At 37.7% G+C, this 24080-nt stretch overlaps 1 protein-coding gene across 2 annotated transcripts; it reads left to right on the forward strand.

Annotated features, from left to right (window-relative positions):
- The first annotated feature begins 11197 nt into the window (after positions 1-11197).
- Positions 11198-19982, forward strand: th (tyrosine hydroxylase). 2 transcript variants are annotated; one of them, XM_036575792.1, is made up of 14 exons: positions 11198-11352; positions 11809-11883; positions 12017-12226; positions 13246-13420; positions 13540-13628; positions 13736-13803; positions 14398-14448; positions 14880-15025; positions 16910-17045; positions 17394-17463; positions 17560-17616; positions 17758-17853; positions 17983-18116; positions 19670-19982. In XM_036575792.1, the coding sequence occupies exons 1-14, from the start codon at positions 11269-11271 to the stop codon at positions 19827-19829; spliced, it is 1551 nt and encodes a 516-aa protein (XP_036431685.1). In that variant the 5' UTR covers positions 11198-11268; the 3' UTR covers positions 19830-19982. The 2 variants fall into 2 exon arrangements, with proteins under 2 accessions (XP_036431685.1, XP_036431684.1); XM_036575791.1 differs by lacking the exon at positions 11809-11883.
- The last annotated feature ends 4098 nt before the right edge of the window (positions 19983-24080 follow it).

A 24080-nucleotide genomic window follows, 5' to 3' on the forward strand; every position in this document is an offset into this window, starting at 1 on the left:
TTAATAGTTCTGACACTGAGCTGTGAGTGTGGTGTTTCATTAAGTTTAGCCCTTTTTCAGCTGCAGGAATGAAATAAAAACATCACCATCCTCCAGATGATCAAGATAACATTAGGCTTAAACCAAAGTTCCTCTGTTACACCTTTCCACCATCTCTTAACATGATAATTCTAAGTAATTTGCCGCCATTGTTGTTTTTTTCTGTAGGTTTGTTTGTTGAGTTTTCCCTTCATTTGACAGAGGAAGTAGAGCTTAGAGATGGTTCTGATTGGCTGAGAGGCCAGTGTCTGTTATCATTGTGCAAATGGTCAATTCATCCTAAGCAAGTAAAAAATACATGAAACATTGCAGTGATGATCTGTTATACCTCTTCAAGCTGCTTTATTAAATTATGCCAAAAAATTCTGAAATCAACAGTTAATCAAATCAAATCAAATATTATTTACTGGCATGACAGGATATGAGATCTTTGTTGCCAAAGCTGTATATGTGAAACTCAGTCATCATTAATATATAAATGAATAAAAGAAGCTCAAAAGGATAAATAATCAAAAGAAAGATATAAAGTTTGAGGTATAAAAATGAAAATACATATAAACATAAAATGAGTATGGGCATGCAACATCATAATAATAATAATAATAATAATAATAATAATAATAATAATAATAATAGTAATAATAATAATAGTAATAATAATAGGGCGGCATGGTGGCGCAGTGGGTAGCGCTGTCGCCTCACAGCAAGAAGGGCCTGAGTTCGATTCCCGGCCGGGTGACCAGGGTCGTTTCTGTGTGGAGTTTGCATGTTCTCCCCGTGTCTGCGTGGGTTTCCTCCGGGTACTCCGGTTTCCTCCCACAGTCCAAAAACATGCAGTCAGGCCAATTGGACATGCTGAATTGCCCCTAGGTGTGAGTGTGTGTCCGCGACCCAGAAGGATAAGCGGTTTAGATGATGGATGGATGGATGGATGGATAATAATAATAAACAAAGTAAATAAGGTAAACATGAAAAATTAAGGAGTACATCAGAAATCCAGATTAGATAATTGAAAATATGCTGTTACTTTTTTCCTCTGATCTTCTGGCATTTATGAATTAATAGGAGTTTCTGATGGTTAATTAAGTTAAATTAAATTACTTTAAATGAAAATTAAAATCAACTATATGAGGAGATCTGTCAAAAAGACATAGTCAGGGTTAGCATCTTGGGCCAACCATCAGGCTGTCATGACTCAACTGCAGTCAGCACGACTCACTGAGCAGCCATCCTCCTCAGAACACAGCCACCTCTGACAAATTACATGTGTATAAAGTAATGAAAGTGCACTCTACATGATTAGCCATTTTGTTTGGCAGCTGTATTTTGACACATCGGAAAGCAAATGGGTAATTACAATCTCAGCACACGCATCACACTGAACAGGGAGAAGGGAGCATGAAGCATCTTAGATACTTTTGCAGTTAGTTGGGAAGCAAGTTTGATTTTGTGACAATCACGCCAATGATTTGACTCAAATGGGCAGTGACGGTCCTAGCCTTCCCAGGGCCCCACCTGAACCACATTTTCATCCTCTGCCAATGTAACGTTAAACTTTCATACACATCCCTAAATCCCCTTACAATCATCTTTCATTATACTATGGAAAAAAATCTTTAGAATTAAGCTTTTAAACTTTTTATACTTGTGCACTAAACAAGTGGCCATTTCCATTTCACCTGATAGTAGAAAGTTAGCTGGCATAGTCCTTCTGTGAACTATGCAAACTTTCACACACAATCATGAGATGAGAGACCATAATGATGACTTATATGAGTGATACAAAATGTAGCTGCCTGCATTTTGTTGTCTTATCTCATTGTCAGTGTGCTTTTTTAGTTTTTCAGCCCCTGATGGTACAGCTTCAAGTCTGCCACAGCTGCTATGTCCCTATGGATAACAGAAAAGTAATGTCACCCATTGCTGTTATACTTAACATGACCAGTCACTCTTTGGCATGAACATTACTAATTGTTTAGGACTTTTAGTGTAGCCTGTGCTCTGTATAAATGTATACTACACCTTTTTAATAAATTGCTATGAAATATGTTGGCATGGAGGGCTTCCTTGGCAGGTGGGGGCCCTACGAAACCTTGCACTTAAGTATGATATTCCTGAACAAAATGTTACGGTCATCACAGAAACATTTCCCTTAAAACTAAAAAGATTATCTAAGAAAACCCTTCCTCCTCTTTTCAGGGAACACAGAGTTAGAGGCTGAACTGGTTGCAGAGCCTGATCAAATGAGAGTGCACTCATCAGTCTGCATTTGTAGCCTTGGGCTAAGGGAAACAAGAGTCAGATAGCTGTTTACAGGGTTTAGAGCATGGCACAGTTCATGTGGCCTCTGATGGGAAGAAACACAGCCCCATAAAAACGCAATACTCTTCTTTGAGCAACAGGGGACCAACGTGAGTGCACCTTCGTATTTGTTTTGAGGATGACTTTGTCAGTGTTCGTTTGGAAATGGCATATTGAGGCATTTCATCTGAAGAGGTTGCTGAGGAGAACTACAAAGGCCTAATTCCTAGGCTGCATGAGTTGTTGGGACTCAATTCCAAGGATGACGTATGGACAAAAATTCACAAAATGAGCCCAGCACAAATCTGGAGATAGAAGCCTGAAATCAAGTGGAAGAAAGCAGGTGCACAAGGGAGAGGCGCACTAAAAGGCACCTCAATGCTTTCATAAAGGAAGTAGTGTTGAAGGCAGCCCAGATGCATGTATGAAACCCACACGAGTTGAAACAGGAGAAATGGCCTTAAGCAGAAACTGGAGCAAAAAAAGGAGAAGTAGCCTAAGATGCAATAGCCCATTTTCATTACTGTACACCCCCACAGGTTCTCCTGTGGACCTTATTTTTTATTTTACTTATTTGTTTATTATCATTATTATCATTTTTGTTATATTTTACAGTACCCTAAACATGATATTCACAATCTATTTCAATTGCAGCGTATTTGAAGATAATAGAATATTTATTTGTTGCTTTTCTCAGTCTGCGAGACTAATGACCCTCACAGAAACGACAGAAGCGCACAGGCAACACACAATAGACCAAAGAAGAGAGCGAAAGAACAGAGGAGGCTGAGGAATAATCACCCAGCTGGGCGCGCTGCAATTACACTGTCGAACAATTATCCGCTGGAGCCCACCGGGGAATCAATACATAATTGCGATAATTGTGCGCCTTAGTGCCGGGGATCCTCTGTAACTTTTAGAAAAGACAGGAAAAACGAATAAACAGAGAGCGAGCGATGAATGGCAGAGGGACATCAACATTTACAACAAAGAACCTGAGCACGGTGTGCAGCCAGCGATGAGTCAGCTGCGCGCTAGTGTCCCGGCTCCTGCACTGAAACCGGCTAGTAGTTCACTTCACATCATTGGTGGACTTCTGGTGAGTAGGAGCTGCTAGCCGGTTCTAGAGGGGAAGGAGGCGGTGCTTTGTCAGATTATGGGGGGCTATGTTATCTTTGCAGGGTCTTTTACCTCACTGTAGCAGAGAAGTGGATATATTTCTCTGCTTTTTGGATCCTCCAGTTTCATTTCAGCAACATTTTTTTGGAAATTTGTATTGAATCTAGTCTGTTGTTTTTGTTTAATTACATGAATCTGTGCAATGTTCTTTTTACCAAATGGAGTGATTTTATACAGGGACATTCCACAAATTTCAGGGCCCTTTATAAATACAGTTTTGTGAATGCATAACTCTGTACTGGCTGCACTGTAGGGGTGCAGTGTGTGTCATAGCTTCCTTTTCCCCAACATACATATGCATATCACCCTTCATCTTTACTTCCTTGCTGATCACATCTTCAACTGTACAGAAGGGCATAGGCATCGTAGAACCTATATCCACCAAGACCTGGCAACTGCAACCCTGGTGATTGCATTCCAGACAAAGCTCCTGGATGTGAGTGGATGTAGAGGGTTTTTCAGATCCATCACTTGTTATCATTATCATTACTGTTACTGACATTGCCCTGGTCCATATGGGCAAGAATTGTTGGGGCTCAATGACCCTAGCTCTGCCATTTGTTTCTGGAGAACAATACAGGGCACACATGGATCCTGTTCAGGTTTTGTGAATACCTGCTGCTCAGAGTGTCTTTGGCATTGCCATGGGAGCCTGGTCATTTAGCCACTCTGCTGGGGTGAGATCACGGAAGGTTGGTAAGACTCTCTGTCTGGGGTCAGCAGACACATTTTTCCAGAATGACTTTGCTTGAACGAAATTGCTTTGTTGACCACTCAGAGAGTGTTTCTAGCTTGTACAAATAGTCCAAAAATATCCTTCAGATAAGATACTAGCAAGAACACAATACAGAAATAAGACATTCAGTGTTCAGTGTTAATATAAGTAGTGCTTCAAGAAGTGCTGAGCGCTCAGTCATCATTTGAAGACAGTAAGGCTCTTTGCTGTTTGGACAGCAAGTGGAAGTTCATTCCACTACCTGGGCTCCGGAACAGAAAAGAGTCTTTCATGCTTCTTGAGGGATGGTGATTCAAGCTAAGCTGTATTCAAAGCTTGAAGGCCTCTAAGGACAGATCAAGTTTTGACCAATGCCATCAGAGGCAGGTCCATTTTTTGGCTTTGTAGGCAAACATCAGGGTTATAAATCTGATGCTGGCAGCTAGAGGAAAACAGTGAAGGGAATGCTGCAGCAGAATGATATGGATGACTGAGGACAAGCCATGCTGCTGCATTCTGGATTGCAATTGCCAGGGACAGATTGCACGCAAAAGAAGACTAGCTTGAGGAAACTTGCAGTAGTCAGGCCTTGAAATGACAAGAGACTGAACACCTGGGTGGCCTGGATGGCTACACCACTGATGTCCCTTGGGCAGAATGATCAGTTGATGCTGCTGATCTCTGCCTGCTCCAAGTGCCCAGAATGACAAGGGCAGAAGGCAGTTCTCTCTGCTGCATTGCCCAGGTTGAAGGGACTGGCAGCACCAGCTCCATCAGGGATTCCAGGGAAGACACGATGCTCAGTTCCCAGGGTTCCCTGAGAACTTGGCATTCTTGTGCTGACCAGTTGCCCCAGGGAGGCACTCAGGCCCCAGACTTCCACCCCATGGCTTACAAAGTTAGTCTTCCTGCAAGGAATTCTCTAATACATGATCTTATTTTGACACCAATGTGTCAAACTATGGGTTCATCATGGACACCAACACAGAAGGTGCTTTGAGGAAATTGGTCCTACTATATCTTGGAGCTCAGCATGCTATTGTAAATGCTTTGCTAACAGTAGCAGGTGTACACTAGTCAGTCCACCCACCTCTAATTCAAATCTACACGTAACAGTGTGCTCTACAATACAAGTATGTCCCAAAAACACTTTATAATACATATTTTTCACAAAATATGATATTCCTTTTCACACAATGACCCTTTCTGCAGCTCCATGACTGTAGATTTGATTCAGAGGGTACTTTTGTTGAGTTGATTTAAGGCTAAGCAAATTATAAATAGTTTGCTTGTGATGTCCAATAGATGCTGTGGTATTATAAACAGGCAGTTGGTGTGTAAAGGGTGGCATAACTTTCCACCACACTGAAAAAAAAGCTGTAGAAAAAAAAACACAGCCACACCTTTGGTAACTTCAGAATATGTTATGCCAGTGTTATGCATTGCAGATATAGATTACAGATAGAAGGCTGATACAGGGCACCTCTTTTTCTAATAGAGTGCCATTAAAACAATCTAACATTTGTTGATCATCAAATTACTGATGAAACCTTTAGCCCACCCACTAAAACTATCTTTTATGGTGAGATTATACAGCACTGAAGGCACCAATGGCTCACTAAAGACACAAATGCACCCGGATTTCATGCCAAATCTGATTGAGAACAAGGTGGAAAATCGGTGCACTTTGTCTTAATGTCAGAGTGTGGTTTTATCTTCTTCAGTCCCTCCCTCCCTCTTGATAAATGAAGCCCTTTTGGTGCAAAGCCCCCAGGCAACACTGGTGCTCTTTAGCATTTCCGCTGCAACATTTCCGTTGAGACATATGACCCTTCCTCATGCACTCAGCATGTATTGTTTTTTTCCTCCCACCTGCATTCTGATTAACGAACAGAACCTCCTCCTGTAGCAGGACAGGCTAGTAATTCATATCCACGAGCAGTCCACATTATCAGTTTATCTCTAGTTGTATGAACCCCTAGCTGATACCCGGCTAAACTTTTTTCACTGATATTTAGGCCTAAACGCTATGAGCTGTGATTTTTGTGGCTTATGCTGAGCATGAAAGGCACTGAAAGTTTTCTCTTTGAGAGATTTTATTTTTCTGAGCCAAACCAAACTGTGTAGTACAGAATTGGAGATTTGTAGAATCAAGCCATTTTTAGCATCGAACCTCGACCCCAGAACAGAAAATCATATTGAACCTGAAAATATACTCTGCTGGTTAGACAATACGGGACTGACAGTGCTGTGCAAAAGTCTTGTGCAGAGTGAGTTAATGTGTTCAAAATGCTAACATTAGAACAAATACAAACAACAATAACAAATAAACAAAGAAACAATACATTGTGATTTTATGTTTGTGAGTGTGTTAGCATAACCATTTCCAAAGCTGAAAGCCCAGTATTTACAGTTACTGTTCAACATCTGCTTCAGCTAAACAATCCTTCAGTGCATCAGGTGTGCTTTAAAAAATTCATGCAACAACTGGATCGAATCTAGATGTAAGGAACCAACCACGTGTTCTTTTAAGCGAATTCTTCTAACATGTTAGGTACTTTATTACAAACAAACAAACAAATTAATACTAATACTAATAATAATAATAATAACAATAATAACAACAACAATAATAATAATAAATTAAACAGGACTGTTACATTTTCCTGTAATTTTATTTTAATGTTATAGTGTTATATATTAAATATAAAGTGTTTTTTTTTTCTTGGTTGCCTATGAATTTTGCACACTACTGGATTTCACAGCCCCAGAAATGATAAACCCACTTTCATTTCCCATTAAAATACTTTTATACATTTAACTAGGCAATTTCAGTTTTCCTTTTGCTCACAAAGAAGACACCATATTTCCATTTTAGTTTTAAAAATTCCTAAAGTGTCCCCAGTTAGCCTACTTAGAACACCTGAATTTAGCAGAATCCCAACAATTAAACAGCATTAAACAGGTTTCTGCAATACACCAACTGGCCACTCCATTAAAATCACCCCCTTGTTTCTACACTCATTGTCCATTTTATCAGCTCCACTTACTATATAGGTGCACTCTGTAGTTCTACAGTTACAGACTGTAGTCCATCTGTTTCTCTGTAGACTTTGTCAGACCCCTTTACCCTCTTCTTCAGTGGTCAGGACCCCCACAGAGTAGGTATTATTTGGGTGGTGGTCATTCTCAGCACTGCAGTAACACCGACATGGTGGTGGTGTGTTAGTGTGTGTTGTGCTGGTGCAAGTGGATCAGACACATAAGTGCTGCTGGAGTTTTTAAACACCTCAGTGTCACTGCTGGACTGAGAATCGTCCACCAACCAAAAATATCCAGCCCACAGCGTCCTGTGACCACTGATGAAGGACTAGAGGATGACCAACACAAACTGTGCAGCTACAGATGAGCTACTGTCTCTGACTCTACAAGGTGGACTAACAAGGTAGGTGTATCTAATAGAGTGGACAGTGAGTGGACCAGTGCAACACACACTAACACAACACCACCACATCAGTGTCACTGCAGTGCTGAGTATGACCCACCACCCAAATAATACCTGCTCTGTGGTGGTACAGTGGAGGTCCTGAACATTAAAGAACAGAGTAAAAGGTGGCTAACAAAGTATGCAGAGAAACAGATAAACTACAGTCTGTAATTGTAGAACTACAAAGTGCATCTATATGATAAGTGGAGCTGATAAAATGGAAAAAGAGTACAGATACAAGGAGGTGTACTTAATGAAGTGGTGTATATGGTGTATATAACCCAGAGTAAAAACTACAGACCTGAATGTCTCTAAAATTCACTAAAATAAAAATCTTGCTGCTATGATTGGCTAGTAGTTTACAATTGCACGACTTACTAGCCAATCCTGATGCACATGTAGGCGGGTTTGTCGGAAGGCGGTGGGAATACAGTGCCGCGCTCAGCAGCGCTGTGACTGCAGGTGCAGCAGCGTCCGCCGCCGAGACGGTGGGTTTAATCTGTTTAGCGGCCGCGCAGCAAGACTTTAATCGCGTTTAAACGCATCAGACTGTTCTCAGCTGGGGGTGAAGCTCCTCTCGGCGCAGAGGCAAAAAACGGGGACAGAAAAAAGTCGCAGGTTTTAATCGCAATCAAATTTGGCGAGCACGCGCGCCGGGACTGTTGGCTTGAACTGATAAAGAGACTCAATTTCCTCCAGCTGACTTTAGCCTTTAGTCTTACAACGGCTTTTGCATAATGTGCACGCTGGCAAATGAACTAGTGTCTCAAGTGTGACTTCATTTGACAAATGAGATACAAACAGAGGAAAAATCCGATATAGAAATCTGATTTGAAAATGAAAGAGATCAAGAAGGGGATTTTTAAACATCAAGTAAAATGTCTCCTCCCAGCCTTTCACAGTAAAGTCAGCAGTGCTCTACGCTGTAACTCATTTAAAACTGCTAAATCAATTACTGTGCAATTATCATCTGAATCCCGACCAGTTTATCAAAGCTATTTGACTTTATAAACTTTGTGAAAACAGATTTTTTCTAATTCTGATCCCCAGTAACCTGTTACAGGTGCTTTCAGAACAGCACCTTACAGTACTGACTGCACATTCATCTTATTCCTCAGTTTTTTGTGTGTGTAGATGGAGCATAATCTATAGATGGAGAATCATTTCTAGATGGGGGTAATGGACAATATTCTGTAGATGGAAAATAAGAGAGAATCATCAGAAAATAATCTGTAGATGGAGAATAATCTGTAGATGGAGAATAATCTATAGATGGAGAATAATCTGTAGATGGAGAATAATCCAGATGGAGAATACTTTGTAGATGGAGAATAATCTATAGATGGAGAATAATCTTCAAATGGAGAATAATCTGTAGATGGGGAATAATTTGTAGATGGAGAATAATGCATATGGAGAATAATCTATAGATGGAGAATAATGTTCAGATGGAAAATAATCTTTAGATGGAGAATAATCCATATGGAGAATAATCTGTAGATGGAGAATAACCTTTAGATGTAGAATAATCTAGATGGAGAATAATCTGTAGATGGAGAATGATCACAACACAGAATAATCTGTAGATGGATAATAGTCTATAGATGGAAAATAATCTACAGATGGGCAATAATCTGTAGATGGAGAATAATCAAGATGGAGAATAATCTACATTAGATGGAGAATAATCTATAGATGGGGAATAATATGTAGATGGGGAATAATCCTTAGATAGAGAATAATCTGTAGATGGAGAATAATCTTCAGGTGGAGAATAATTTGTAGATGGGGAATAATCTTTAGATGGAGAATAACCTTTAGATGGAGAATAATCTGTAGATGGATAATAGTTGATAGATGGAGAATAATCTATAGATGGGCAATAATATGTAAATGGAGAATAATCTCTAGATGGGGAATAATCTGTAGATGGGGAATAATCCTTATATATAGAATAATCTGTAAATGGAGAATAATCTCTAGATGGGGAATAATCTGTAGATGGGGGAATAATCCTTAGATATAGAATAATCTGTAGATGGAGAATAATCTTCAGATGGAGAATAATTTGTAGATGGGGAATAACCGGTAACACTTTCTATGAATGTCACCTTTGTAAGCATCTATAAACACATTCATAACATGTTATAATGCATTCATAAGGCATTATAAACATGGCTATAAATATTTATAAAAATGCATTACATAGCCATGCTTATTATGCATTATGAATTGTTAACATAATACATTATAAGTACTGATCATAACAAATTATAAGAGCTCATAAGTTGTATTTGTCCGCTTTAAGTAAAGTGAAGCATACAGTACTAAAGCCTCCTCCAGTGTTAAGAGTGAGGCTTCAAGTTGAAGTATTTACTGAAGAATTTACTGAAACACTAAAACATACATAATAAAGCACATTACAGGCTTCAAATGTCAGATTTTAAACTAGTGCTGCCATCAGTGTTTTACCCAACATGGGAAAGTCATTGTACAACACTGTTAGCTTGGTATTTGTCTTTACTTTACACTCTCCAAGCTGGGACTGACTTCATTGGCACTGACAGTATAATATGTTATCGACACTACTTATAATGCCTTATATTAACAATTCATAATGTATAATAAACATGGCTATAAAGTGTAATCCAGTGTAATTCATTTTTATAATTGTTTATAATCATGTTTATAATGCCATATGAATGCATTATAACATGTTATAAATGTGTTTATAGATGCTTACAAACGTGACATTCATAGAAAGTGTCACCAAATAATCTTTAGATGGAGAATAATCTGTAGAGGGAAAATAACCTTTAGATGGAGAATAATCTAGATGGAGAATAATCTGTAGATGGATAATAGTCTATAGATGTAGAATAATCTATAGATGGGCAATAATCTGTAGATGGAGAATGATCAAGATGGAGAATAATTTATAGATGGGGAATAATCTAGATGGGAAATGATCTAGATGGAGAATAATCTGTAGATGGCAAATAATCTGTAGATAAAGAATAATTTATGGATGGAAAATGACCTGTAGATGGACAATAATCAAGATGGTGAATAAGATGTAGATGGAGAATAATCTATAGATGGAGAATAATCCAGATGGAGAAAAATATTCAGATGGAGAACGACCTATAGATGGGGAACAATCTGTAGATGGAGAATAGTCTAGATGGAGAATGATTGTCATCATAAGGTTAACTAACTAATGTTTTATCAATCAACCAAGTAAAATAAAGATTCATCAAACGGCGCTTATTGCTTCCACATGTGTCCACTTTCCGCTCATCAGTAGCTGGACCATGGCAGAGAGCCATGTTAATGGGATTAAATTAGAGAAGAGCAGGGGTGTGAGAGCCTCTAAAATGTTGAACGGCGAGAATGAGCGGCTGTTTGACGTCAGTAAAGAGAAATTGCCTCTATAAATACGGCGAGTGATAGAAAAACCCCAGCAGAGCCAACACACCCAACAAAGCCAGCACTTCCACAGCGGGAGGAGCAGAGAGGTCGAAAAGAAAGCACCAAAAGCTGAGCTATGCCCAATTCAACCAGTTCCACATCGTCCACCAAAAGCATGAGGAGAGCCGCGTCCGAGCTCGAGCGCTCCGACTCCATCACGGTAAGAGACCCTCAATCTGCTCTCTTCACTGCATCTTAGGAGGTATATAGTTTGCCTCATGTAGTTTGTATAAGAGGTGCAAACAAATCCTCTACATGTTTTGTTTTGATATGAAGCGTACTGTGCATGCGCTCGTGCCGTTCCTGACGACATTACGCAGAGCTCTGTTCAACGCACAGACGTTCAGTTCATACCTTTAAGTGACTGTGCATGAACTTTGAGTTCACCAGCTTTGAGTTCATAAACTTTCAAGTGACAGTGCATGAGCTTTAACCGGCAGTTCAGAAGCTTGCAGTGCCGGTTCACGCGCTTTAAGTTCCAGTGCCTGCGCAGTGCACACGCTTTAAGTTCATTTGCAGTGCGCAAGCTTAAACTGCATCAACCTTAAGTGAAAAACAGCCTTAAACTTACAGTAGACACTCTGACAGCGCGGAGCACTAAGTCTAAGCTGTACAGCAGGTTTCCATAGACTGCACTGAAGTTCTCATGCGCTTTTGGAGATGCAAATCGCTTCCATCCACTGTGCACAAGGTAAGCAGGGATTAAGCAGCTTACCTTTCAGTGTCTTCTGCTACAAAAGAGAGGCTGGAGGTTAGAGGCATGGGGGCAAAACAGCGTCTCCCTGCCGTTAGCTGTACCGACGTGCCTGTGCTTTGCTGTACAGTCCCCCAAGTTCGTGGGGAGGCGGCAGAGCCTGATCGAGGACGCGCGGAAGGAACGAGAAGCGGCGGCGGCGGCAGCGGCGGCGGAGGCAGCGGAGGCCAGCGAGCACATCGTGTTTGAGGAGGAGGACGGCAAAGCCCTGGTCAACCTCTTCTTCACCCTGAGGAGCTCCAAGAGCCCTGCCCTGTCCCGCACTCTCAAAGTGTTCGAGGTAGGAAGAGAGAGACAGAGAGACAGAGAGAGAGAGAGAGTTCTTCTATGGCATCATTTATCCAAATAACCCCTTTGGCATCTTTATTTGTAAAGAGTTTGTTCTGATGGATCAAGCTGTCTACTAAATTCGTCCTCTAGAACAGACTTTTATCACACTGGTCACTTTTAAATTAGTGGTCATTTTTGGCGCTACATGCAGGAGTTAACTGTGAAAAGTGTTTTGGGATTAATTCACAGAACTGGAGGTGTGATATAAGCAGGAGGGTGTTCTAGATAACTAGAAATAACAAAGGCTACGTTGTAAAACTGTAATTCCAGTTTTACTCATATAACTTGTTAGTCTGATATACAGTAATTTACCATAATAAAAAACAATTACAACCATCAAAATAAACGCAAATGTCTGTGAAACAAAGGTGATCTATTTTTCTATTAAAAAATTTCTGTAAATTAACAATAGCAGTGTTACAGTACAGTTTATTTACATACATTTAACCTTTTATCAAAAACAAAAACAAAAACAAAAAAACCCGGGGGGTCACCGTTAAATTTTACAGTACTTTTACAGTGAAAACGTTTTTCACCTGATTAGGTGAGTCTGATTCACCCCAGTCAGATTCTTAATTCATATTATTATAAAAAAGAATGTATTTATCATATTAACAAAATACCATTAATGCACAGAATGGCTGTACAGTTGTAATATAGATTGTTATAGCACTATATTTTTTAGTATTTTTTTATTTAGTTTTTTATTAAACTGAAACAATGCACAATAATCTTATGATTCTCAGGAAAAAATCAATGTGGGTAGTGAATGATACAATTATACAATTGCACAAGTACAAAGTTCAGTTGTTGTACTGATATAATACTCTATACTGCACATTCATAGGTTTGTGAAATGTCAGCGGTTTTAAATGTGCTCAGTGCTGCATGATCTGGGCTGAATCTGCATATCTGACATGTCAGTGTGTTTGCGTTAATAGAATGGAGTCGTTCTCTTTTCATTTACAGACATTTGAAGCCAAGATGCATCACCTCGAGACCAGACCGAGTCGGAAGCCTAAAGACGGCTTAGAGGATTTGGAGTACTTTGTACGGTGTGAGGTTCATCTGTCGGATGTTAGTACCCTCGTCAGCTCCCTGAAGAGAATCGCAGAGGATGTCAGAACCACTAAAGAGGTTAAATGTAGGCATTTACAGTCTGTGCTTTAAAGCCATTTTAACCTGTTTTGGGATGATTTGGGATTTTAGTAGAATAATTCTTATTATAATATATACACATTTTGTCATTTTTATCCTCTGAAGTCCACTGGTTTCCAAAGAAAATTGTAGAACTGGATAGATGCCATCATCTGGTCACCAAATTTGATCCAGATTTGGACCAAGACCATCCAGTAAGTATATTTACCTCTCTTGTCAGTATGATGACGAAAAGATTAATCTCATTACTTTATGCTCTTTCACCAAAACAGAAGCATAGATGTCATTTTCTCTGTTTTAGGGCTTCACCGATCCTGTGTACATAAAACGACGAAAGCAGATCGGCGATATTGCCTTCAAATACAAGCAGTAGGTGAAAGCCACTCAGTACACTGCATGTAAAAAATGACGTCCTTGCAAGTAAAAGCGACTTAAATGCAGGAAATATATCTAATATTTCACAATATGAGATTGTTGTGAGAATTCCACCTGGTTTTAAACTTTTTAACCTGAATAAAGCGCTCTTATTTGAAATGATCTTAGTGCACGGCAGATAATCCAACTTTTTTGAACCACTTAAAAGGCCAATTTTTATAAAGTACGTCTATAAATGTTGAATAACTCAGACAGTTCACCCTGTAGTCCAGGCACTTGCTGAATAAAATGCCTTAGGATGTAATAAACCTCAGATTTTAAGGTGTTAAGCAGTATTTTTAGTGCGGAATTAGAATCTGCCAGTGCAATAAGTATTACAAATGTCTAGAAATAGATTGAAGATAGATTATTCTTCCAACATTCGTACAGCAGTCTGTACAGCATAATGAGACATATTAGCTATATTGCTTGCATTTAAGATGCTTTTATTTACCAAGACGTCACCAGCTCTTGTCAATATTTCTCCTGCCTTGTTCCTGTCATGCCAAAACGTGATTGATTTACAAAATTTGATTTGTCTCTTTTCAGTGGACAGTCGATCCCTAGAATGGAGTACACAGAAGAGGAAATTGGAACGTGGTATGTGAGCTTTACTGTTCATAGAAGAGCAAAATGGTGCCAGACTGTGCCTTTAAATATGCACATATAGTGCCTCCCTGAGACTACGTTTCTAGATAAATTGATTTGTTAAGACTAAACTTTTAGCCTTTTGGTGGATTTATGATCGTTCTCCATGGCAACGTGCCGTGTTAACTCAATCACTGTCGGAACAGGACGCTTGACTTTAAGGGAATTGGTTTACACTGAACAAATCAGGTCACCTGCTGGGCTGTGCATTATGTTAGCATGTTGTCTGTGTGTGTAATGAGATTTGTGATTTGATACTGACATCACACCGAGGACTGAACCGCACCTGTGGTAAGGCAACAAGTGACAGACGTGTAAAGTCAAGTGATTTTGTTAGTTTTATGTAATGTGACTCTCTCTGCTCTGTGTTTGTGTATTGACAGGAGAGAGGTCTACAGCACCCTCAGGGATCTGTACTCCACCCATGCGTGCAGTGAGTATTTAGAGGCGTTTAGGCTGCTGGAGAAACACTGTGGCTACAGCCCTAACAACATCCCCCAACTAGAGGACGTCTCAACATTTCTGAAAGGTAGTGAGCAGATCAGTATCACAAACTTCCTTCAGAGATTCTCAGTTGTTTGCTGACTAGGACTTACTGTGTTGTGCTACAATAAAGCTCCCTAATTATTAACATGATGAAGTCAGACCAATCTGGCAAATCCTTAAAATTGAATAACACTGAACTCATTATCACAGCCTTTGCAGGTTTAGAAGGTGGTATGGGTTTAAATAATTCCTTAATTCCAGCTAATTTAGATCTTCTGAATAATAGAGTAAGTTATTCTATATTGTTATAGGTACAAAACTCTACAGGAATATAGCTTTCCAGGAACAAGGCTGGAGATACTTAAACAACCAGTCAAAGGTCTGGACACACTTAGCTGTGTATACATTTTTAAATTTACACGTTTTATTGATTTTTAAGTGAAAATAAGCTACCGAATCCTCTGTAGAGACTATGCTTAAATATGATTTTTTTTCTGAAAATTTTAGTGAAGCATTTCTATTTGTTGACATATTGAAAAAAAATAAAAAAATATAAAATGTGCCATAACCTTTGCACAGGACACATGTCCTATTTTTTTTTTAAATTCAGTAAATAAATAGTAATTGTGCATTAAAATGTGCAGAAGTGTGTTCTCTGTAGAGGGTGTGTTTACTTGTTTTCACTTAGAAAATCAACAAAACATGTCATTTGACCAGGGTGCCCAAACCTTTGCATATGACTGTATGCTTGAATGCAAAAACAGATTGGTTTCTGAGACAAATGCAAATAGGGATGTTGATGCCAATTTATGTAATTATTTCAAAAATTAAATAAATAAAAAAAATAAATAAACAGTAGATGGTTTTCAGCAACAATTAACACACACACACATATATATATATATATATATGTGTGTGTGTGTGTGTGTGTGTGTGTGTGTGCATATAAGCGTCTCCAGTGGCTCCTCATGAAGCTACTTTGGAGAAAGACATTTGTGTGCCAAGCTCCATTACAGCAAAGGGGGTGTAATTCCTAAAAGAGTCTAAAATAGTTTTTTTAACGTTTGTTGGATTTAGTGCTTAATTCAATAAAGTTTGTATGCATTTAATAGTAAAAATGAGGAAAATCCTTCTTTGAGAAGGAATGTCCAGACTTTGACTGGTAGTTTCTTTCAGAACTGGCAGACTAGAAACAGCTGTGAAGAAAGTGACTAAATAAACATAAGACTGTATAAATATCACATCACTTTGGTAATAAAACCATGTACATTTATAATGCTATATTCACATTAGAAGAAAACGATTATGAACTTTTGATGGAAGAGATTTTATTCTGCATAATTTTGGACCATTTCTATTGGTCTGTTTATCACACTACATAAAGTACAGCTGGTGTTATCAAAAATTAAAAAATGGACTCATGAGGTTTTGGTGTTGAAACAACAGCTACATAAATAGAGATATGTTTTGTATTTACAAATGGCAAAAACATAAACACACACAGTGGTGTCGGTGAGATTGTGTTCATGAAATCATGAACTCAGAATTGTACAAAGGCATTCTGGAAGCCAACCTGCAGAAGTGTACATAGAAACAGCAGACTTCTGAATCTGAAACACACCAACTGTCTTTAGAAAGGTCTTGGAATGGTGTGTTTAAAACAAATAGCAGTTGGTTTGATATTTTGTTTCATAACACAATGAAATTCATACATTTTAAGTAGGTGTTTTATGTATTTTACACAAATGGCCAAATACTTTTGTGGGGCACTGCACGCTGAATTCACTGGTAGCCCAGTAGCACCAACACTCAGCAGCACCTCAGTATTTCATGAAATTTTGCCCTGGTGTCTAATGTCACCTCTCTCTCTCTCTCTCTCTCATTCATTCATTCACTCACTGTCTCTCTCTCTCTCTCTACCTATCAGAACGTACTGGGTTCCAGCTGAGGCCGGTGGCTGGTCTTCTGTCAGCACGAGATTTTCTGGCCAGTCTGGCATTCCGTGTGTTTCAGTGTACGCAGTACATCCGCCATGCCTCCTCCCCCATGCACTCCCCAGAACCGTAAGAAGCTGCCCTCTTCACATGTAACTATGAAATCTCTGCAAACCTGGACTGTATGTCACTGGAAATATTTGAATGAAGAGTTTCATTCCAAAATGCAGTGTGTCCATTTGTAACAAGAACATATAAAACACACACTGCCAGAAAACACATTTTATTTCTCTAATAAAGGTGGTATTAATCATAGTATAACGCTGACATTTCTTGTATGTGTAAAGCCCACTCTAAATAACGTATATCATGAAAAAAAAAGAAAGTTCATGAAAGTGGTGTTGAAATGAAACCCTTCATTTAGAAAAATGGAGTTCTATCACTCGAACCTCAGAATGAGTTGTGTTCTCTCCCCAGGGACTGTGTACATGAGCTCCTCGGCCATGTCCCTATGCTAGCTGATAAAACGTTTGCTCAGTTTTCTCAGGTAAGCAGTCTGACTGTAGCTTATTTTACAGAAAAAATAGAAATATGGCTTACTTGTATTGTGTCAAATATGGGTCTGATGTGTCTTTATTCCCAGAACATTGGTCTTGCCTCTCTTGGTGCATCAGAGGAAGACATTGAAAAATTGTCAACAGTAAGTAGCATTTTGTTTTTTTTTCTGTTTTTTTCTTCTTTTATTTATTCATTTTGTGTCACATCAATCATCATGAACATATCTGTATTTCCAGGCTACTAAATATGCTGTTTGTTTGATTGTTTGTGTGTGTGTTTTCAGCTATATTGGTTCACAGTGGAATTTGGGCTGTGTAAGCAGGGAGACACAATGAAAGCCTATGGAGCCGGCCTTCTGTCCTCCTATGGTGAACTAGTGGTCAGTGACTCTTTTCAAGTAAACTTACAACTGACGTTGTAAATCACATAGTCTTTTGTCAATATAGCCACAGTCTACTATCTCAGTACATATGTATCTTGACCTTTCTCTGGTTTTCGTCCTCATCAGCATGCCCTTTCAGATGAGCCCGAGATCCGTGACTTTGACCCAGAGATTGTAGCTGTGCAGCCATACCAAGACCAGACGTACCAGTCTATCTACTTTGTGTCTGAGAGCTTCTCTGATGCTAAAGAGAAACTGAGGTGAAGAGAAATGGAGGCTTTTAAAGTTTACATTTTTTTTTTATTATATAATAAATGTTTAGGTTAAATGTAGATTTAATAATGATTTTACTAGATGTAGTGTTGGATACATTACAAAGCCTTTTTCTCCAGTCCCCCTAGTGGCCATAACTTTGTGATTAGATTGACTAGGACACTGTTTGCTCACTGTTGGTTAATAATTAAATTAAATTATAAAAAAGATTATTTTTTTGTAATCTGATTGTGCAATCCATATTACATGTAGTCTAATCTGATTACAAAAAATCAATCAGAGTAAGACATATTTGAAAATACATGTAATTAGATTACATTTATGCTTTTAAGATTGACATCTTAAGTATTACATGTTTGATTAGGAAACATCAATGAATGAGTCTATTAATTCTTAATATACTAAATGTAACAGCAAAATTGCAAAATCACTGTGTGACTATGACTGATAATAATAGTTGTGGTTAGGTTAAGGAATGATTAAGGCTGTACAGTTTGTATGTGATATGTTTTGACTTGTTCAACTATGTTTTGAAAGATTTAGACTATGTTCAGCTTCTAGCAAGTAATGAGGGGCGAAAGGGGAGGGTGAGAACCCACAAAGATGGCTGTGCTAAACTAAAATGCACAGCACAACTGCAGCTTTCTTCATATCAAATGATCACATACATGTTCTGCAATAAAAAAGAGCATTTAAACACAATAAAAACACAAACGATGACTTGCTACGAAGATGAAAATCCGATTTGCTGTTGTAAGCTTTTATAAGAAATATATTCCTACAACTTTGTTGAAGGAAAAAATAAATAGTAGAAAAATTGAGAACCTCCAAAATAGGTGGAAATGACATTTTATATCTGCAGAGAAGTAATGAAATTCTGAACTAATTACAAACTACATGTAATCAGCGTCATCACTTAAAAACAATAGGATGCTAAAAGGATACTTTTGACCTTCTGTTATATGTTTACCCTGTGCTTCCTTAAAAGCAAAGCTGTTACTGTACATCTATTAGTCAAATGCCAAGCGCTTCATCTTATCTGCTCATAGTTTGAAGATCTTCATATCAGCTTTAATGTCCCATCCCCCTTTGTTCTTTCTCTCAAAACCCTGCATAATTATTGTTATCTGTTATATTGACACAGTTATTGTGTATTTTATGGGCTCATTTAGAAAATGAAAAAATAATAGACTAATTTATTGATGTTTGCTAATCAAACGTCATGCTTTAAAATAATTATCCTTAAAAAAGGAATTGTGATTATACACATTTTCAAAGGTGTCAGCTTGATTAATTAAGTATAACTTGAATTTTTAAAATCTGATTATATAATCTAGATTACATTTAGTTTATTAATGCAATATGCAACATTGAATGGGGCCATCAGAACAATCAGAAGTGACTCTCTAAGAACTATACTGAGTGTTTTTTGTTGGGAGGATGCCAAGATTTAAGCATATCTTTTGCATACATTGTGGCCAAAGTGTTTTGAAGGAAATAATGTGATCTGTTTTATACATTTGTTTGTCTTTGATGACAGAGGCTATTCCGCGGGCATCAAGAGGCCATTTTCGGTGAGGTTCGACCCATACACAAACAGCATAGAAGTACTGGACAACCCGCTAAAGATCAGAGGAGGTCTGGAATCAGTGAAAGATGACCTAAAGGTCCTGACAGACGCTTTGAACGTGCTGGCATGAGCGTACTGGGCCGTGCTCCCTGCTGTCAGTGTTTACTATGTGCCATTTTCATTATGTTGTGTTTCATGTACTTTTTTGCTGCAGCTGAAGTTGTTGCTTTTAAAAAGCTGGGTGGCAACCATGAGACCTCATGTTAGAATTTGTTTCCAAAGACTTTATTGGATCAATTGGTGACTTAATCTTGTTTTGTGTCAAAAACACATGGTATTGTCAAGAAAGTTATCCACCGAATCAAAGCCAAATTCTATTTATTAAAAGAAATGAAATAACATGTAAAATTACTATTTATCTAATAATCTAGTACTGAACTGTGGATATATGTATAAGACTCACTATATAAACAGCCCTTCCAGTTATGAATGTATGAATATTTTCAATATAAAGATATCATGGCAAGTGTAATAATGTGAAGTATCCTCCTGCAATTGATGAACACATTTCATTACCATGCGCTGTCACACAGTGCGCTGTGCTGTAAGTTATTCCAAATATAAATTTATCTCTCAATAACTGAAAAAGCTTTGAAATGTCTTTTTCAGTGACCAAAGTGGTCATGCTTTGGCTATTGTTTGCAGGTGGACGTGGAAAGTAATGTGCTTCGTGCAGTGTGGTGGCCGATTCAAACGCATCATTTCAGCTTTGCCTGTGAGGCGATCGAGTGCTGCTAATATAAAATCAACATGATGAAAAATTAAACCATTTTAAATGATTGCTTATGAGTGTCGTATTTCCCCTGCACTAAAAAGCTGTAAATGAGCCACTCAGATGATTTAAGAACTGCAGAGCCATAAAGGCTGTAACATAAATTCAGTCCTTGGACAAATACACAGTATATCTGACATTATTCTGAATGTTATTCCCAAACGTCCTCAACCCTCCACAACCACGACACACACTTCACTTTATTTGTAAACATTATTACAAAGTTAAAGTGTATGCACATGATTTACAGAAACTAATTCACTTGACTGTTTCGGGAAATCCTTGTGGAAGATCCTTAAATGCATAGTTGAACTAGAAATGCTCTCGTGTTCTATGACTTACAGAGCTTAAGTCGTAACATAAATCCATTACACGTCACTTAATTTGTAATCAGTATCTTAAAGTAAAATTCAGATTAAGTTTATTTAGCTTGTTTAAAGCAGGCTAACCAAACTGACTGGAAATATATGTGTTATGACTTTACAGAGCTTTTAAGTGGCATAACAGTGTAAAACACTGAATGAAAAATATTTGATTCTTCAGTCCATGTTGTATTTTGAGATGCTAGTTAACAGCAAGGGCCTGTATGTGGGCCCATTCTTCAGTTTCTCTTTCTCATAGCTACATATATATATATATATATATATATATATATATATATATATATATATATATATATATATATATGTATCATTATACCATTTTTACTACAGTTATAGAATAATAAAGCTTAAGGTTAATAATCTAGCAATAAGCCTGCACCTTAAGGATTTAATTGTACATTCAGGTGATGAACATCAGTGTTGTTGTTTCTGTCATCTGCTGTTGGCACCTTTCAATGGTGTAACAGATAGATAGATCTAGACATCTCAACTAATCACAAAGGAAACTGTAGAATTACACTATCAACAAAATGTAGACTGTGCAAACCATACATATATTAAGAAAAAAATAAAAATTAAAACATACAGAACTTACCAGGCCTAATCTTAAACAATGCTGTGGGAAAAGAAAATGTGTAAGACACAAGTGAAAAGTTAACGAAATGGTTCAGTAAAAAATTTTATTTACACAATTTTCCATTTACCCCAGACGTAGTTGATCAGCTTACATGATTAGTGTCCAGTGTTGGAGGTAATATGATACGATGTAACATGTTACAGTACAGTAATAGTAATTTTCTTGTAATGAAGTACTGTAAGTCTTATAATCACATTTACTGACTTTACAAGAGTTGTTACCTAATACAGCTCCAAGAAAACAACACGAATGGCATGAAGCATTTAAAACATACATTTTCTCCGTATGGATTATCTGTGCCTGTCCTGTGTAATTTGTACGCATCTGTGCAACCTGTGTCAGCTGACAGCATGAATTTGATTGTGAATAGTGGCTATTTCTTTCTAAATAAAGTAATAAAAGGACTATTGTGCTTACAATAAAAAATTGTATGGGTTTGTATGAGTACCACACAGAAGCCTAAGTAATCTTAATAAAAATATGTATGCAGTTTATGTGGGTTGATATAAGTTTTGGGGATGTATTTACAGAAAAGATTTGGGTGTCTATTGACTTGTAGTGTTTGTAAGCAATGCTTACAATTAATGTTATATGTTATAATGTATATATATATATATATATATATATATATATATATATATATATATGTGTTTGTGTGTGTGTGTGTGTGTGTGTGTGTCCAGTTGAATAACAACACAATTGTAACTACAGAGGTCTACGTAAAATTACAGACTACTATATCCAATAAAATGCCTGTGCTAATTGAGCTTCTATACAACTATAAGTTTATTGACTGTCTCTTTTATACTTTTATGATGGGATTGTGTCATCTGTGACCTGAAGTGAAAGAGAAAACTGTACTTGGTGTGTGAGCTTTTAGTTTCAAACATTATTATGTCTACAAGTCTGTCTTATAGAGAAATAGGTAACGAAAGCAAAGAGTCTCTTAAAACTGTGTGTGAAATTTGCATTAACATATTAGTGCTTTGTTGACTTTTTTATACCTTCTTCACAAAGTACAGGATCAGTTTACCCAAATTCAAAACCTCACCATGACACAACGTTTTTCTGTCAGTGACAGTGTGGCCACCAGATGGCAGTCTATATGCGTTTTTTGAAGAAAGCTTTTCCCAAAGCAATATTTTCAAACTGCACTGGGAGAAGAGCTCTGAGATACTTAGTAGTATCATCAATCATCCCCAACATTTATTCTCTCTTTCAAACATGCACAGAACTGCCAGGAATGAATGGGCCATAATCTCCAGTAGTAACTACATATATTAAACATGAAAAAAAAGCAAGAATATGTATTTACAGTTCATTAGATCCGTCATTAAGCCAGCTTTCATGTATGCCTGTGTAAAGGCTTTGTTTAGTTTATGTTATTTTTTCCTAAGATTAAATTCGTTCTATGGTCCATATAAAGGTGTTGCATACAACAACATGTAACTCATGCCAGTTCCATCACAAAGGACATAAACACAGGGATATATACTCTCAAAACAGTAGTCTATAAAATGATCTGCTATCCTGTACATATTAGGACAGTAATGACAGTAAGTACAGAGGTTATTTCTACTGTAACACCACAATGTGGGGAAAGAGTATTTAAAGTATAGGTGGCACAACTAACATAGTGTGAAACATTGTGATTCTGTGTTGAGCTGCTAATGAGCAATGAGTGGTGAAAGAGGAAGGGTTGATGATCCACCACAGTGAAAACAGCTCACATCTCTCCAGAGATAGACAGCTGTGCTGAGATAAAACAGATAAAGCAGGTTTCTTGACATCAAAAAATCATGTACAACTGCCACAAAAAATATATAAATATATGTGGAAAAAAAATAAAATATATAAAAACAAAAAAACACTTTTATAAACATTGACTTGCTTGCTCTCTATGAGGATAAAAATCTAGTTTGCTTCTGGTTTTCAAAACCATACATAATTGCATCTAAATATATTCCATCAATGCTACTGAAGAAAAAATCTACATAATTAAAATAATAAAGGATAACCCAAAAATGCATTTAATGGTCACTATAAAAGTGGTTAAAAAGCCACCTCCCCTCTCTCTCCTTTGTAGAGCATTTTTTTAATTTTTTGAGACATTCAGATCACTCCATGTGGTAAAGTCCAGAATGGGTTGTTCACAGGCCAGAAGAGAGTCACCATCACTGAGCAAATGTAGCGTTAAAATGCTTAAACACCCCTAACACTGTTATACTATATTCTAAAACAGAACTTCTGTGCTTTGTATTCATATGTACAGTCGACTGGGATGTGTTCTTATGTGTGAACTAGAAACCTTAGTGTTTTATAACTGGAATCATGGTTCTTCAAGAGTTCTTTAGTAAAGACAATGGTTCATGCATGCTTAAATGATTCTTTGCATAATGAAATGGTTCTTCAGATTGATGCAGAATGTGTTGTATATGGCTCCCTAAAGAACCTTTTTAAACAGGGTTCAAGCTTGACATCGTAACATTAGCAGAACCCTTTTTTGGTGCTATATAAAACCCTTTCCAA

This window comes from Colossoma macropomum, unplaced genomic scaffold, assembly GCF_904425465.1.
Source record: "Colossoma macropomum unplaced genomic scaffold, Colossoma_macropomum, whole genome shotgun sequence".
In the NCBI taxonomy this organism is placed as follows: Eukaryota; Metazoa; Chordata; class Actinopteri; order Characiformes; family Serrasalmidae; genus Colossoma; species Colossoma macropomum.

What these genes read in the sequence shown, in the direction of transcription:
- th (XM_036575792.1), top strand. Translation starts at nt 11,269, where the DNA reads ATGCCCAATTCAACCAGTTCCACATCGTCCACCAAAAGCATGAGGAGA. An exon ending in AGCGCTCCGACTCCATCACG is followed by an intron (nt 11,353 to 11,808) that starts GTAAGAGACCCT and finishes TAAGCTGTACAG; the next exon opens with CAGGTTTCCATAGACTGCAC. An exon ending in ATTTGGACCAAGACCATCCA is followed by an intron (nt 13,629 to 13,735) that starts GTAAGTATATTT and finishes TCTCTGTTTTAG; the next exon opens with GGCTTCACCGATCCTGTGTA.